Source organism: Camellia sinensis, chromosome 6 (assembly GCF_055761805.1).
Source record: "Camellia sinensis isolate YWXY chromosome 6, ASM5576180v1, whole genome shotgun sequence".
In the NCBI taxonomy this organism is placed as follows: domain Eukaryota; kingdom Viridiplantae; phylum Streptophyta; class Magnoliopsida; order Ericales; family Theaceae; genus Camellia; species Camellia sinensis.
This window is the reverse complement of record NC_138966.1, coordinates 121854252-121871260: the sequence shown is the minus strand read 5'-3', so window position 1 is coordinate 121871260 and position 17009 is coordinate 121854252. Positions and strand designations below refer to the sequence as shown.

At 35.0% G+C, this 17009-nt stretch overlaps 2 protein-coding genes across 4 annotated transcripts; one reads left to right on the top strand and one right to left on the bottom strand.

Moving 5' to 3' along the window:
* The first annotated feature begins 1370 nt into the window (after positions 1–1370).
* LOC114267054 (Radical SAM superfamily protein) lies at positions 1371–7641 on the top strand. Its single transcript, XM_028208044.2, has 7 exons — positions 1371–1994; positions 3150–3313; positions 3787–3877; positions 3990–4147; positions 6055–6226; positions 6879–6989; positions 7269–7641. The coding sequence occupies exons 1-7, from the start codon at positions 1614–1616 to the stop codon at positions 7353–7355; spliced, it is 1164 nt and encodes a 387-aa protein (XP_028063845.2). The 5' UTR covers positions 1371–1613; the 3' UTR covers positions 7356–7641.
* Positions 7642–9929: 2288 nt separating this feature from the next.
* LOC114267053 (uncharacterized) lies at positions 9930–16454 on the bottom strand. Of its 3 annotated transcripts, none has more exons than XM_028208042.2 (5): positions 16331–16454; positions 14931–15941; positions 14580–14817; positions 14268–14350; positions 9930–10417 (listed from the first exon to the last, which is right to left on the bottom strand). In XM_028208042.2, the coding sequence occupies exons 2-5, from the start codon at positions 15864–15866 to the stop codon at positions 10343–10345; spliced, it is 1332 nt and encodes a 443-aa protein (XP_028063843.2). In that variant the 5' UTR covers positions 15867–15941; positions 16331–16454; the 3' UTR covers positions 9930–10342. The 3 variants fall into 3 exon arrangements, with proteins under 3 accessions (XP_028063843.2, XP_028063844.2, XP_028063842.2); XM_028208043.2 differs by having other exon boundaries at positions 16336–16444; XM_028208041.2 differs by having other exon boundaries at positions 16154–16421.
* Between the last annotated feature and the right edge of the window lie 555 nt (positions 16455–17009).

Genomic DNA, 17009 nt, shown 5'->3' with positions numbered 1-17009 from the left:
AACCACAAAGAGTGTAGGCTCCAATCAAGCAACAAAAGACTCCAAAAAAATAAACAAAACAAAAAACCAAAGCAAAACAAGATCAAGCTTGACCTCAAACCTAAACAAGACCAGATCTGTGGAGGTGGTCCAGATCCGAGCAGATCTGGTGCGGGATGCTAAAATCAGCTCCGGCGTGAGGCGACAGATAGGGGAAAAAGGTAGATCTAGCTTTGACGGGGGAGAAGAGGGAAGCCCAACACAAACATCCACCAAGAGGGGAAGAAAACCTCTCATAGAGGGAGAGAAGTGGGAAGACAAGCTCCCGGAATTTATTTACAGCAAGCAAAGGACAAACCAGAGGAAGGAGGAGGAGGTGGCCGGCCACCGACGGCCCCTTCCCCTCCCCAAGCGGCGCTCTTCCGACAGAACCCTAAACGAGTTTAGAGAGAGAGACTCTTGGTTTAGAGAGAGAGATGCTTTTCCAATATACCTACCAAAGAACGAGATGCCATATAAAGAAGTTGAAACACCACTTAAATTTGTTCATAGAACAATAATGCATTTTGGTAACATTGATAAAAAATCAATTTTTTTGACCCAAAATAACCCAATTTTTTTTGCCAAAAAAGTCGCAAAAAAAAAGTCAAAAAACTAAAAAATTAACTTTTTATTAACTTTTTAAAAACCACAATTAAGAGCATCTCCAACGGTGTACCAAATGTTTCACCAAATCTGAGTCAAAAAGGGGTCATTTCCTTAATTTGATACTTCGCGCTCCAACGGTTCAACATCAAATCCGTTTCATCAAATTTGCGCTGGGCAACCGGTTGGTTCACCGGCCGGTCAACCGGTAACGGCAAATCTTTTTTTTTTTTTACCGGTTTGAACCTTTTTTTTTTTGAACTTTTTGAACTTTTGGTGGTCGACCGGGTGGTCAACCGGCCGGTCGACCGGGTGGTCGACCACCTTTTTTTTTTTTTGACTGGTTTGAACCTTTTTGTGAACGGTCTGAACTTTCTCCGGGGCGACCGGTTGGTCAACCGGATGGTCGACCCGTTCGTCTCATCCCAACGGTCAGGAACAGTGATTTGGTGAAATGCTTCGCCTGCACTCAGTTTGGTACCATTTTTGTTGAATTCTAGATTTGATATCGATTTGGTGAAACCGTTAGAGCTTTAAAAAGTGACTTTTTCACCAAATTTTAAATTTGATGCCAGGTTTGATTCACCGTTGGAGATGATCTAACTTGTTAAAAAGTGATCTGTAAAAGTTTTCAAAATTGAATGTGATGCGACATGTCAAATGCCCACCCGAAACAGTCTAAACGGGTCGAGTAGAACCCGATCCAAGACCCAACCATTTTAAAAGCCGAATGTGAGGTGACCAACCCCCAACCAAAACTAACCAAAAAAAAACTCGATAGTTAGCCATGGTGGCGGAGATTTCGATATTCAAGAGAGAAAAGCAGGGTCCCAACCCAACCTGATTACTTGGCTTTTGTGTTGAAAATTCCCTCCTTTTCTCTCCTCTGCTTCTTCTTTTTCTTCCTCTGATTGATTGATTGATCAGAGAAGAAGTGGAGTGAAGGAAGGGGGTTTTCTCTAATCTCGAATCATCACAGTGCTTTCAAAATGATTCATCAATGCCTCTTCACGAAACCTTCAATCTCTTCTTATTCTTCTTGTTTTTCCATCCCAATTCGAATCCCCAAACCTCTTAATTGCAATCGTCATTGCAGCTTCGATTACTGTTTTCATCACAACAATGGCTTCTTATATTCTTCTTCAGCAAGAATCAGTATTACGTGTGAATCTGCGAATCTGGAGGCGGCGGTAGTTTCGAAGTCGACGCGGGGTGGGCCATACACGGGGAGGGATCCGAACGTGAAGAAGCCGGAGTGGTTGAGGCAGAGAGCTCCCCAAGGAGAGAGGTTTGAGGAGGTGAAGGACTCCTTGTCTCATTTGAAGCTCAATACTGTCTGCGAAGAAGCTCAATGCCCTAACATCGGAGAGGTCTTTCTTTGCTCTCTCTATGCTGTCAATTTCACAATTCTGTTTGTCTTTGCTGTTTATTGTTTGGATTTATTGTACCGCTTATTTGGGTTTTGTGAGGGTTTATTCTGTGTTGCTTGCTGTCTTATATAGTATGGAAAATGCTAACAATTGCCATTGTATCGTTTAATGTTGAGATTAGTGTAAAAAGTGTTTTGGATATGATAAAAAAGTTGAAATAAGGTATTGGGTTCCACATGTATAACCATTCCCAAGAAAAACTTAGCTAGGCTATTTCAATAGTGAAAATCCAATGCTGTATGCTGGGTTTCTGGTAACGGTTCAATGGACGCTGGCAGTGACACAATTTTGGGGTATCATGGGCGCGTTACACTTCTGGCTTCCAAGCCGTGGTTTTTTTTCCTTCTTCGCACAACTTCATGAAAACTTATTGCAAATTTGCAACACATTTATTTATTTATTAATTTTTTGTAATTACATTTATTATGGTATGGGATTTGTTTAAATTTAAACATGGTCCAATATTTTCATCTGTCACAAATTCATAATCCACTATTTTTCTATTATGTAATTTGTTACTAATAGATTTATAGCATTGTGTTGTGTTTCAAATTGAAGGGATAAGAAGTTCTATGTTAGTAATCATAAAGTCTACATAAGCAAAGAAGATGTAAGTTAGTAACACAAATCTAAGTTAAAAAGAACAAATCTTCAAGGAATCAATTGAGAACTTAAGCGGTTGATTAAAACCTTCTTCTTTAATTTTTATTTAATTAATCATCTTAAACTATGTCATCTTTCATCAAATATCTGTTGGAAACAAAAGAGTGATTCATCTTCAAATTGTTGCAAACACTGGAAAATTTTAATGACTCTGCAGCGTTAGCTCATTTTTTTTTTTATCACTGGTATTCTATTCAAACTGCATATTTGCTTTTTAAACATCTGCTTTTTCTTTTTCTTTAAAATTTCAAAAGCAGAAAAAAGAAACTGAAGATAAAATAATGTCTTTTACTAATAAATTAATAATACTTCTGGTTTCGGTAGCTTTATATTATCTGCCTCTTCGCATTCAACTCCATTACCCATCTTGACTGCTAACTTGGCAAATAAAATTAGTTTACGTCTACTTTATGTATGGAATGTGTTGAGCAGTGTTGGAATGGAGGCGGTGATGGTATTGCGACTGCAACGATCATGCTTCTTGGGGATACTTGCACACGTGGCTGTAGATTTTGTGCCGTGAAAACCAGTAGGAACCCTGCACCACCTGATCCAATGGAACCGGAGAACACTGCTAAGGCTATTGCTAGTTGGGGGTATGTCTTATTGACTTCTAATTTATTTTGATTTTTTTACTAGCAGAAATTAAAATGTCTTTCAAATGAATGCATTCTTTTGGGGACCATTTTGGGGTTTCCAATCAATTTGTGCAGCTCAATTCAATTGTACACGAGGTTTCAACTTCTTTTATAGAAATTCATTTGCTTCACTGGAGCCATTTGAGACATTAGTGGCCTATTTACGCTGTGTTTGGTTGGAGGATTTGGGAAGGAATTTGGAAATAGAAAGAGAAAGGGAAAAAGTAGGTGAAATATGAATAAAATATATCTACATTTCACCTAGTGTCACACACCTTTTCCTTTTCTCTTTCCTTTTCAAATCCCTTCCCAAATCCTCCAACCAAACACAGCGTTAAGGAAAATAAATGGCTGAAACTTTAAAATAGTGGCTTATTAGGAATATGTGTTTTCTAATAGAATTATTAATTTCTAGGTTCTATGGTTTTCAGTGTGGATTATATTGTCCTCACGAGTGTTGATCGTGATGATCTACCTGATGGTGGGAGTGGCCATTTCGCTGAAACTGTCCAAGCTATGAAGGTGTATATTTCATGAGTGTAATTTAATTGCTTTTATTTGCTGAAGTTCTTCTGCTTGTCAGCTTAAAAGAGAGAAACATATCTGATTTGCATCTATTCAACTCTCTTGGCAGAAACTCAAGCCTCATATCATGGTTGAGTGTCTAACTTCTGATTTTCGGGGTGACTTAAATGCTGTAGCTACTCTTGTACACTCCGGATTAGATGTTTTTGCCCACAACATTGAGACTGTGAAACGCCTCCAGCGTATTGTTAGAGATCCACGGGCTGGGTAAGTTTTGGAAAAATCATCTTTCTTTTTGTTCCCTCTAATAATTAGCTATACTTATTTGTGCCCATTATTATAGTCATTTTTCGATTTTAACGAGCAAGCTTCATTAATCTTTATGAACCATTTTTAATCGAAGTCCTCCATTCAATTCAATGGGTTGGGACCATGGGAAAGACAGTTTCAGGAATGACCAATGTTTATCATTAGTTTCAAAGTCCCTTGCTGCTTACTTTGTACTGGCTTACCAAATAACATACCAGATTACTCAATGATAACTACCATTTTCAGTTGCCTGAATATTTCCTACAGTCCTCTTTTAAAGCTCTGATTGTTAACTTTATTTTTAAGCTTTTCCTATTCTTTTGCGAATTATAAATGTGAGATCCATTTACAAATAATAAAGGCCATCAGGCCGTGTCTTACAATTGGCTTGCATAGATTTTAGATTTATCTCGTTGGTTCCAACTTGCATTGTGTTGACCTTTCCTTCTCTACTTGTTTCTCCAGATCTTTTTCTTCTTGAAGTATGTATAGTTGTACTTCTTACTTCTAAGTAGTAATGCAGAGAATACAAAGAATAAGAGAAAATTAAAATTTGTACATCTGGCCTATGTAGAACCTTGTAATCAAATTCAAGGTTAATATGAATATTTGTTTTGTGCTTTTTTCCTATTTAGAACATTGCGTAATAAAGTTGTAAGGTCATTATGAATCTTAATTTTGTGTTTTTTGTTAAGCTAAAGTGCTGTTGTACACAATTGTTAATGTTTTATTAGGTTTTAGAGTCAAGGATTATTTTACAATCTTCAGGACATGGCCTTCGCATGGGTCCATAGGTCTTGTTTAGGTTTATTAGTAGGTTAAAAATAAGTGGTCTTTACTGTCTAACGTAGTAGTAGGCAGCAGAGTGAAAATTTCCCATTCTTTGGTCTCAATCCTAGTACAATTAGGAGAAATATAGCTTCTAAGCATTTATATAATCTTTTTAATTCAGTAGAGTTGAGTTTTTAGAGTTTTGACTGCCTTATCTGACATAGCTTGACCCTACAAGGTGAAATTGAAGGACAAATTTCCATGTTTCACATGTATTGTGCACAGCCTGCAAAGAGTCCTTGTTCAACTCTAAAACTACTCTTTCATGCCATTATTAACCTTAATCCTTTGTTATTTTGGTACAAAACAAACCCAAAGAATAGCTTCTGTCCAGAGACTCTCCACAACTAGTTTTCGAAAGTCCAACAAACAAAAACTTTGAAAAGCAAGCAATTTCGGACATGACACATTACGTTATTAGAAGTGTGCTTCTTAGCTGGCCAGTTCCTGGCATGGACAGGGAATACTCTCAGCATAGATTGCTTGAAGGTTAATAGTCTATGTTTTTGTCAGCTGAGCTCTTCAAATTAGATGGGATGAATAGTTTGGAATTTGTACCAAGGATAGTTTGGGTCAGTTGTTGCACAAAAGTTAGGACTGTGGTTTGCCTAGAACCTATTTATTTATCAAAAAGACCAAATATCGAGAACTTATCTCTGTGTGTGTGCAAATTTCTCTGTTTGATAGTTCATAATGTTCCCAATTTGTCAAATTAGTTGTTTCAGTGTTTGCCTCTTAAATGTGCCAGCAAATGAAGTAAAAAGAAATTTATGTTTTTAGAAAATTGCCACCTATAATTTATCTGTAGTTTAAATAAACTTTATTTTAGTGCTACAATAATTTTCATGTTTCTGTAAGTTGCTTTCAGGTTGTGCGTTTACTCATTATACATAGTAAAAATAGAATGTCTTTTTAAATTTTTTTTTTTTTTTTTTTAAAAAAGCACACACACACGCGCACATTGTAGAATTTACTTCTCAATGAAATGAGTTTTATTCTACTTGACCACTAAGTACTTTATTTGGATGATACAGGTATGAACAGAGCTTATCTGTTCTAAAACATGCAAAGCACAGTAAGGAGGGGATGATAACAAAATCTTCTATAATGTTGGGACTTGGCGAAACTGACAATGAGATCAAAGAAACAATGGCTGATTTAAGAGCCATAGATGTTGACATTTTGACTCTTGGACAGTATTTACAGGTGAGCAAATTTTGACACTAGGAGAGTATTTACAGGTGAGCTAATATCAAAAGATACGACGGAAAACCCATTTTTGTTGTAACGGTCCCTACGTGTTCGAACTCGCATGCTTCTGTTCCTGACCGGAATTTTAAGCTTAAAAAGACCTAGTAAAAACCAAACCAAGGGGTTCTTGTTTGAATGGTCCCGATGTGCCTTCCAACCCCAAACGAAAACTACAGATATAAATCCAACCCATGTATGTGAATGGACATGCGTGAGCGTATTATACCTGAATAACTCTCAGATGCTTATGCATGAATCCTTTAAGCAAATACAAACTCTATCTTTGGAGTGAAATTGCAAACAAAGAAATGTCAAGGGAAACCTAACAGTTTTCCTAACAGTTTGGTCTGTTGATGATGAGTCTGGAGGTCTGATAGGTTGGAAACAGACATAGAAAACACTGAAAACTAGTTTCATATGTTTCGTTCTTTTTTTTTTTTTTTGAAGTGTTTTCTAGAAAACGAAAACAGAAAACAAGTTACCAAATGTGTTCTCCATGTTATCCAAAAAATAGAAACGATACCTAACAGGGTATATTTGCAGTGCACATTAATTTGTAGCCATCGATCCAAGACTTGAATTTTGATAGTTATTCTTTTTCGTGCAGCCAACTCCATTACATCTGACTGTTAAAGAGTACGTGACCCCCGAGAAATTTACCTTCTGGAAAGAATTTGGAGAGTCTATTGGCTTCCGCTACGTGGCTAGTGGACCCCTGGTAAATGTCTGACCTATTTCATATTTAACTGATGCAATCATCTTCGATTCTTACTTTCTCTGGGAATTTGAAATATTAGTTGATGTTTTTGAACTTAATTCCTTAAACGCTTCATTAATGCGATCATGGACTAGACAGTCTGACTTATTTGTTTTTGAAAAAAAGAGAGGCAGGGACACTGACTCAGTTTTTTTGTCCTTCTAAAGCTTTTAAGGCCTGTGCTTTATTTAGTCAGTTACAAGTTTATGCAAGAGCTTCCTAACATGTTGACTCTTTCAGGTCCGATCCTCGTACAGAGCAGGTGAGCTCTTTGTTAAGACGATGGTGAAAGAAAGTTATAGAAAAACCTCTAATGCATCACACTAATTTCAGTCATTCCCTGCAGAGGTATACATGCCTTGTTTTATTTTTATTTATTTATTTTTGAACCAAGTATACACTCGTTGTTAGGCCACTCGTGGAGAGTGAAGAGAATGTATCATCAAAGGAATAATGGTTTACCACATTATTGTTACAAGTTAAGAAATTAATCTTTGTTTAGAACATAGCATTGTTCTGGACAAGTACAGCTTATTTTATGGTGTCTCTTTTTGGTTGTAATGCTGAATTGGGCGAAACTTTTATACAATGTGTATTTTTAGTGACGGATCAATGACTGAGCATGAGCATATGAATAACTCAACCATGTCATATGAAGTTATCCCTGTGAACTTTTTGTAATGCTAATTTATAGTCAAATTATAGCCGAATGGTTGCAAAATGATTTGATCACAAATGGCACAATGGTTGAGCACCAGCAATGAGTTGGATTTTTTGAAATAGCCATCAAATCCATGAATCTTGGATGCATCAGATTGAGGAAGTTCTTTAGGTAGGTGGGTTGTGATGAAGTCCCGAGGTGCACGAGATTTTATGCCCCAAAATTTGTCTTTCTGTCTCGATGAACTCTAATCTACACGATTGTATCTTGAGATTCTCACTATATCGTATGGTATGGAGTGGGGATTGGAGACGGGCGTTTTAAGTGTAGATTTTTGCACCTTTGAATTCAAGATGCAGTGTAATTGGTTGTGCCGTTCTACCCTCTAGAATTCAAGGGACATTTCTTTTCAATCATTACACTTGGAATCGCATCCAAATCAATTAGTATCATATAGAGAAATAAATACATTGCAATGTGCAACAAAGGGGGAGCTTTTGAGCAACACAAGTGGTTAAGCAAATTGTGATGAAGCTTGCTGTAGTGGAAGCTATGAAACATGAGTACTTTGAAAGCATGTCGCATCCGTATCGGGTATATATTGGCATATGATTCTTCTACATATATATTGGGTATATGAAATACGTATCTAAATTTTTTTTCTTAATTTTTAGCGTATTCAGACGTACTTAGTATATACTCAAGTTGTACTATATTTTAGTCAAAATAATATTTTCTTAAAGGGTAAATTACAAACACACTTTTTGAGATTTACTTAAATTATAAATTATTTCTTGTGGTTTTAGAAATTACATTATGCCCCCTAAGATTCTTAATTTCAAAACAAATGTCATTTTATTAATAAATCATTAAGTTAATTAACAGTTTTTAAGAATTTTAAAATTTTATTTCAATTAATAATTTAGATAATTTTATTATTGTACAAGTGAACAGTGAATAGTTAGATATTTCAGTTTTCAATTAATTTTGTTAAATAAAAAATTTTGATAGGGATGTATTTGTAATTTTCTAAATCATATGGGGTAATTCGTATTTTAAGCAAATCTCATAGGGTGTATTTGTAATTTACCCTTTCTTAAATTATAGAGATAAAATTCCTTTCATTATATTTCTTTTTTATTTTTAATTTTATACTTAGTATGATTTTAAAATTAAGTTATGATTTGTAAGTTATTTAATATAATAACATTTAATTTTGGTTTATACATTTATTTTTGACATTAAATGTTAATTGTAGGTTGAATCTAAATAAATTAATTCATTTAATCAATTTTTACATTACTCTAAATTAAAAATAAATAATTTTTTACAAACATATTTAAGCCATATCCGTATCTAACTTTTTTAAAATTTTATCACATCGATGTATTTGTATTATATTAATAACCGTACCCGTGATTCATAAAGTGGAAGTGTTTCCTCTGTTTGTGACAAGGAAAGATGAGAGAGAAAGGAATAGATTTCCAAGTGATATCAAACGTGGTAAATTTCCTCCGTTGGTGGTAGATTCCCTCTGTTTGTAGAAAAAGAACTTCTTGAAAATGAATTTTGTATTGATTCTTGTCATGGTTCTAGTCCTAGAACTCATCTCGATTTAGCACAAAATAAAAAACACGTTCAATTTCAAAGTAATAAAAAAAATGAAAAATTAGGCTAATTTGGCCCCTCTGCTTTTTGCTTACATTACAATTTGTATTTTTTCAGTCAATCTGTTAGCAACCAATTGTCAGTCTCTTCTACCACACATGTAAATCTCCCTAGACAATGACAAAACCAAGATATCATCAAAGAAAGGGAAAAATTTATTGGGTGGCTCGGGCAATACATCAGCTTTGATTGCAGTCCCTCATGCTCTGCTAGATAGGAAAAAAAAGAAACGAGATGCGTACAATTAACCACATCAGTACATATATATATATATATGTATATGATATGTGGCCTATGTCTACCATATAACCTGTGAATTTGATCAAACTTAGATGGATAAACTAACCCTTCATACTGAAAAAAAAAACAAAAAAAACAAAAAAAAAAAAAGAAAGAAAGAAAGAAGAAGAAGAAGGCAAATACATCTCATGTGTAACTTCTGAAAGAGAATAAAGGAGGGAAAAAATAGAAACAGTTGATTTCATTTATGGGATAAATTTCTGACACTCCATTGCTCAACACGGTATGGGTACTTTTCAATCCATTAAGGATTCAAGAAAGGCACTATCATGTCATTGCAAAACATTCATATGTGCTTTTATTATAACCTGAAAATTCCATTTCCTGTCTTTGGCAATGCTTAATTTACAATTACTGAGATTTCTTCAAATAAAACACTAGAGGTCTAACCACAAAAACAGAACATTTGGGGTCCCACACCAAGAGAGAGAGAGAGAGAGAGAGAGAGAGAGAGAAAGAGAGAGAAAGAAACAAGTCAGTTTACGTGGAATGGTTGCTGTGGCATCAATTCTTTGCAGCTAAAACATACTTCGTAATAACACCCAATGAGGCAAAATCTTCTAGAGCTTTCTTGAAATCACTGCCAAACACGAAGGGTCTAACCATGGAGGAAATGCATCTTCACGAACCAAACTCTTCGCAGCTAAAGCATACTTCGTAATAACACCCAATGAGGCAGAATCTTCTAGCGCTTTCTTGGAATCACCGCCAAACACGAAGGGTCTAACCATGGAGGAAATGCATCTTCACGAACCAAATTCTGAAACGATGTACACCAACAAAGAGCATCAGAAAGTGCTACTGCAATATGGAAGAAAGCAGCATACCATCAAAAAATTTAAGTACTTTTCTGGTATACATGTTACAATGTCCTGGGTCTATATGCAAAATCAAAGTAATGAAATTCCCTAGTAGCTTCATCCTAAAATTTTCTCAGAGGGGAACATCGAATCCACTTTTATGGATGCAACACCCTTCTGCTTGTCCAATGTTGTGGGTGGAAATTTTATAAAGTACCACAGTTGTTCCGACTAATGCTGAGAATTTGATATACATTCTTTTAGCTCATCAGCATTCTCAAAAAGAATTTGAAGCAAGGCACATAGTCCAGTACTTGGGCATCAAAAGTACAAGGCTAATCTGGTCACGAGTTCGAATCCAACCATCCCTCCTCCCTATCCCCCTAGTTAGCTAGTTTATATGATGTTCTATCACAAAATAATTAAATAATCTAAAAAAACAATGGATGCACTGAATCTTCTCAAACTTAAAAGACAGGCATCAAACAAGATCTAGCATACTTTAGTGACCAACCAACCACAATGGTGAGTTGGCATAAGCAATATATAATAGGTGGTTTCCCCTTCATCTCTCTGTTACCATTCTAGTTGTGGAAAAGTACTTCAACATTTACAGTTGAAGTAGCGAAGTCCGAAGGGAGCACGCGAATACCCCTTTGTTTTTCTTTTTCTTTTCATTTGCTTTGTCAAACCTTAGTAGCAGGAATCGCCTATGAGGGGTGGCATTTCTGCAGTTCAGAGCAAAAAGCAAGTTAGAACTGTGTTCCCAGCAGTAAGAATCACAGTTCCAACTGCAACAGGACTGCTACAACCCATGAATTGAATCCCAAATATGTAGTAAATGTGGTAAAAAATGGTGAAAAATGAAGAACACGTCGAAATGATATAGATTACCCAAACCTATTGCCTTTTGCTCTTTCCACAACAACTAAGCAAAAAACGTCTCTTAGGATATACTAGTATAAAATATATAAATGCTCCCCTAGGCACTCCTAACCTTACACTCTGCATCAAACAATACCTCACATAACCAAAAAATCCATTTCTCATCATTCATGAATCAATATTTAAAAATCAATAGTAATAAAAATAAAAAAATATAATCTTGCAGTGGCCATGAAGAGGAATGTCTCACCAGGAGAAAATTTTCTATTGTAGATTTCTAAATTGGTATTGTTTTGCTTTTCTTTCTTTTACTCACAGGTATTGAGAACTCTTGATGCATCAGTTTTAATTGTTCACAAAGTAATGTGCTGTTATGTCAATTGAAAACTTCTTCATCACTTTTGGTCCAATTTGTGTTAATGGTGAGATTAGGGAAGTTTGTGGCCAAGGTGGTTCCCTCTTCTCAATAATTGGAGGAAGAAAATGTGTTTGCAGGGTCATTGCCAATAAATGCCTGGAATCCAGATTTAGGAAAGCAAACTTTTGTTGAGTAAATTGGGGTGTGTAGAAGGCTTATGGCCATGGCAACTGGAAATTCCTCTTGTAGTTTCTTAAAGGATGGCTTCTAGAGACGAATGAACGAGTTGGATTGCTTTGTTTCATCAGACCCATCATTAGATAAGCACATGAAAGCCTGATGGTTTCTTTTTCTTTCTTTCTTTTTCCAAAAATTTGAGGGTTTAAGGCAAGGATTCATGCCCTCCTTCACTTTTTAGAGTGATCATGGAAGTTCTAGCAGATTGGTTCACAAAGCAATTGATAATAAGTCCACACAGGGTTTCTTGGTAGATAGTAGAGGGGATAGAGGGGAGTAAGGGAGCTTCTATTTGCATATCCATTACACTCTATGCACATCCTTCTCAATAAATAACTTGTTCGGAAGTAGCATTCCGAAAATTATCATTTCTTTTGACAGTAGAATTTCGAATTTTTTTCATTTTTTCGACATTCAACTTCCGAATATATTTATTTGAATTGTGTGTGATGTCCATAATAGTAATTTCATTTGAAAATAAAATTGTAATAAAAATAATTATCATTAAGTGTGTGCACAGAGTAGAATATGTGTGTGCAAATAGAAGCTCCCGGGGAGTAATCTATCACTTGCGCTAAGCCAAGATAAATTTTTTTTTTTTTTTTTATAGAGATTAACTTAGATTCTGAATGGCTTAGCTAATATACCTGAGATTTGAGATAGTATCTTAGTATCTAATTCAACATAAATCTAGTTGAGAGTAATAACTTCAGGATGTGGAGGTGGATGAGTCGTCAAATAACTTCAGGGTTTATTTGATGCATGTGCAACTTCAGGATGTGTAATAACTTCCCACAATAAGGCCTCGTTTGGGAACAGGCTAATTTAGTAACTTTTTGGCTATTTGGCTAAAATGGTAGGTAAAAAAAACTTGTATGTTTGGGATAACTTTTTAGCTAATTATGAAAAGATGTGCAAAAAGTAGAGAGAAAAGAGAATCTTTGACTTTTTGGTATGGGTTGTTGGCTTTTTGGATAATTTAGTAACTTTTTGGCTAATTGGTTAAAATAGCCTCTTGCCAAACGAGGCCTAAATCCCTCTATAATTTTTTCCAATCTCTTTGACACCAAGTGCTCTTTCTCAGATTTATTCAACCCCATTTAGACAAATACTGTCTCTATACCATGGTACCAATCTTCTTTCAAACCACTCCACCATCCCAAACTGTTATGTCTTTAAAGAGAGAGCTACAGTAAACAAGATACAAGGATGGGAGATAATCCACTCTACAACGAAAAATGGAAGCTACAACCAGCTAATGAAAATTAATGTGTGTGAGCGAGTGTATATATATACAAAGACACCGACCTACATCCAATCTGACTAAATAAAACAGGTTTGACACTAGGTTTCAATTGGAAAGAAGTAATTTTGTTTTAATATAAAAACAATAAACTAGGAGTATATTGGGACTGAAACATAGTTTGTAGGCTTGTAAGGAGGTGGAGTTCTTACTAGATCAAGGTTGATCCCCATGTGACTATTAAGCACAATATTCAATCTAATCAAATTCATAAAGTGATTCTAAATTATAGTAGTGAAGAGATGCGATATAATAGTGAAGAGATGCGATATAGTGGTGGTAGAGGGAAGTGTTAGGGCAAGGGGCAGCCTAGATTGACGTGGACTAGTGTAGTAAATAGAGATATGAATCTCCTTAATTTGACTAACCAAATGGCCTCTGATAGTCAAGTGGAGAAAAAGAATTCATGTAACCAAACCCATTTGATAGGACTTAAGGCTTGGTTTGGTTTGGTATAAAGTTATGGGGTTGGATTCTTACCATCCAATCATATTTTTACCAGATGAATCAATATTCAATCTATTAACAAGCCCAGTAGTATACCAAAACGTCTTAGCATGAATCATCGTTTGATGAGTTATAATACAGAGCATTTACTCATACTTTCCCCAGTCAACAAAGAAGCTTATCCTTTAGCTGTACTTCATGTGCTCTTAAGGTAATCCCCAGAATAATTAATTAGGCAAGTGATGAAGTTTGTATATGACTCAAAAAACTGTCTTATTTTGAGTAAGATAAACAAAATAGACCCTCCTAAGCACAGGCTACCCACTACCACCAGAAAAGGGAAGGGGGATGGACCTAAAGAATGAGGATTTGTAATTTTACATGTACAAACAACTCTCTCAATTTGATTTTGCACCAGTAACTGAAAGCAGTGCTTATTGAACTAATTAAAAGCTCAGACTTCCATACTAAACAATATTTCTTCAATTAAGTAATTGCTCTTATGTTGTGTATTAATTGATAATAGAATATAGCCAAATCAACCAAAAGCAAAACAGGCTACAATGGGGGAACAACTCACCTGCAACCAAAAGAAAAACCCACGCAAGAGATTCAATACTTTTCGTCGATCAAATTGGACTGCATCAATCTTCCTTCTAAGAACTGCCATCATTAAAGTAATCAATTTATAAAATTGGCCATCAAGATGGTAAATTTGACTCAAGTTGTATGAAGACTTGCCAAAAATAAAAATAATAAGAAAAAGAACGGTGGGAAATGGATAACCACAAAAGAAGGGTGGAAAATGAAGCTACATGTGCGGTGTTACTTGAAATAGAAAAAAATAAAGCAACTCCAACACCAGAAAACCTGTATGTGGTATTCAACTTACCATCATGTTGATCAAGATAAGACGGGCTGGGGCATCCATCTGCCAAGAATGTTTTTAATGCTCCAACTCCACGCAAGTCTCTATGGCGCCCTTTCTTCGGCCTGTGTTCATTTATATCATGCCAAAGTTTTTCATATTCCTCGTGGTCATATGATTCCCTGAGTTTTTGCATGAGCATCTCCCTAAACCCATAATGTTTACTTGTACTGGGACTTCCAAGGCAGTGCTGCTCATCTTCCTAGATTTTTAGAGTTGCACAACAGTATATAAAACATACCCAAGTCAGAGTAGTTTTCTAAAAAAATTAGAATAATAATAATAAAAAACTTTGCAATAAAGGATGTTACTTACAAATGAATCAGACAGTTTTGAGGTTTTGATTGGATTATAGTTTCCTTCATCAAAATCTGAAGCATTATATTCCAATACTTCTGAATCAGCAGTTTCAATATCACGTCCTTCATATTTCACCGACTTCCCATTAATTGTGAAACCCACACAATCACCTTCCACTTTTATACAATCCAGGACTGTTTGGTAGCATTCATCCACCATATCAGCCTCCATTTCATGCTCACTTTCAACCTCGAATAAACAATTAGCATTTGGACTAGGTATTTTAGTGGAACATCCTTCAGTCTTGCCTGAAACATGATTTACGGGTTCAGGATTCAAATCTTTCTCCACCACAAAATCCATTCTTTCTCCTCCTATATCATCCCTTACACTTTTTGTGGCATCAATCCTATCTTTGCTCATAACATCATTCAGATTTTTCTGGGTTTCCATCTTGTCTTTGCTTGGAACATCCCTCAAATCTTTTGCAGCTCCAATCTTCTCTGTATTTAAAACCTCCCTCCATTTACTCAGAGCGACTGGCTCACACTCGCCATCGAAACCCTCATCTGCTTCATATCTTACAGATAAAGACATCTCATTATTTATGGGAACTTCAAGTACATACGAGTTTCCGTTCACTCTTAATTTCTCCAAGAACATTTTATACTGAGGGTCCACATCATCTTCCTCAACACTCTCATCAATGTCATCCCCATCTTCGCTCACCGAGTAGCCCGATTCACTATGCTCGCTCAAATTATTCAAATACATAATGTAATCCTCATCCTCCATTCCATCACCCAACTTCAAAAATTCCAAATTTCTCTTCAATGATTGAGTAAAAGTATTAATCCCAAGCGGTTCAATATCGAGCCGCCTTCTCTTCAACCGCCTCGCCAACCTCAAGTCAGTGACAGTGTCAAAATCATCCCCAATATTGCTTTCCATTTTAACCCACCAAAATAAATCAATCAATCAACTAACTAAGCATTCCAGGGAACAAATTCGATGCAGAGTAATGTTCTAGCAGAAGAGGCAAGAAAGTTAAGCAATGAATTGAAAAGATATGCATTGTTGGAATCGAATATATCAAATATATAACCAAAAATAGAAAGAAATTTAACATCCCCCCCCCCCCCCCCAAAAAAAAAAAAGCAATCTTGAACAATTTTCCAAATCCAATAGTAACTAACATTCGTAAACAATAATATGAAATACTAAATACATAAACATACCGGAAATTGAAACCCTACAATGGTTAATCGTTTGTAAGAGAGTCGCAAACAATGCATGATGTGTGTGCACATATACGTACACATACAAATACAAATAAATGTATATATATATATGGAGTGTGTATATATATGGAGAGATAGGGAGAGAGAGTGAGAGAGATAGAGAGAGAGAGAGACCCTACGGAAAGTGGGAGGTAGAGAGAGCGAGAGGCCAATGGACGAAGCGCGCGGCGCGGTCTCCTTGAGACAGGACGATTCGTGAGACTCTGGGGGTGTTTGGCAATACCCGTTTTTTATTTTTTATTTTATTTTATTTTTTACTAAAATAAATGACAAAAATACGTTAAAAAATAGGCAATAAAACAACAGATCATATCAAATATATATATATATATATATTTTTATTCTTTCATAAATATTACATTCAATTAAAAAAATTCATCTCTCTTTCAAAATATACCAAGTGTTTAGTTTTAATTTTTTGAATTCAATTTTTTAGAAATTAAATTTTTTATTTTTCATATTTTTATATTTTTAAAATTTTAATAATTTTTTACTTTTTTGAATACGCCTTATTTAAATGTATTTAAATAGTAAAATATATGTGAAAAATATTTTTAAAAATTAATAAATATAGAAAAATATAAAAGATCTCCTAAATTTTCTTTTTTTTTTGTATTTTTTATATTTAGTGAATTTTATAAATATTATACTTTTTATATGTATTTATGTTAGATGTGTTTAAAAATTAAAAAAATTACTTAAAATAATTAAAAAAATTCAGTGCAAACAAAAAAATAAATATATAAAAAAGAAAAAGTAAAATTTAAAAAAAAATAAATTTTGAAAATAAAAA

Coding starts and splice junctions, on each gene's coding strand:
- LOC114267053 (XM_028208042.2), bottom strand. CDS start 15,866: ATGGAAAGCAATATTGGGGATGATTTTGACACTGTCACTGACTTGAGG. Junction 14,818..14,930: donor CAAAACTGTCTGATTCATTT/GTAAGTAACATC, acceptor CTAAAAATCTAG/GAAGATGAGCAGCACTGCCT. Junction 10,418..14,267: donor GGTTTTTCTTTTGGTTGCAG/GTGAGTTGTTCC, acceptor ACATCGTTTCAG/AATTTGGTTCGTGAAGATGC.
- LOC114267054 (XM_028208044.2), top strand. CDS start 1,614: ATGATTCATCAATGCCTCTTCACGAAACCTTCAATCTCTTCTTATTCT. Junction 3,314..3,786: donor AAGGCTATTGCTAGTTGGGG/GTATGTCTTATT, acceptor TATGGTTTTCAG/TGTGGATTATATTGTCCTCA. Junction 4,148..6,054: donor GTTAGAGATCCACGGGCTGG/GTAAGTTTTGGA, acceptor TGGATGATACAG/GTATGAACAGAGCTTATCTG.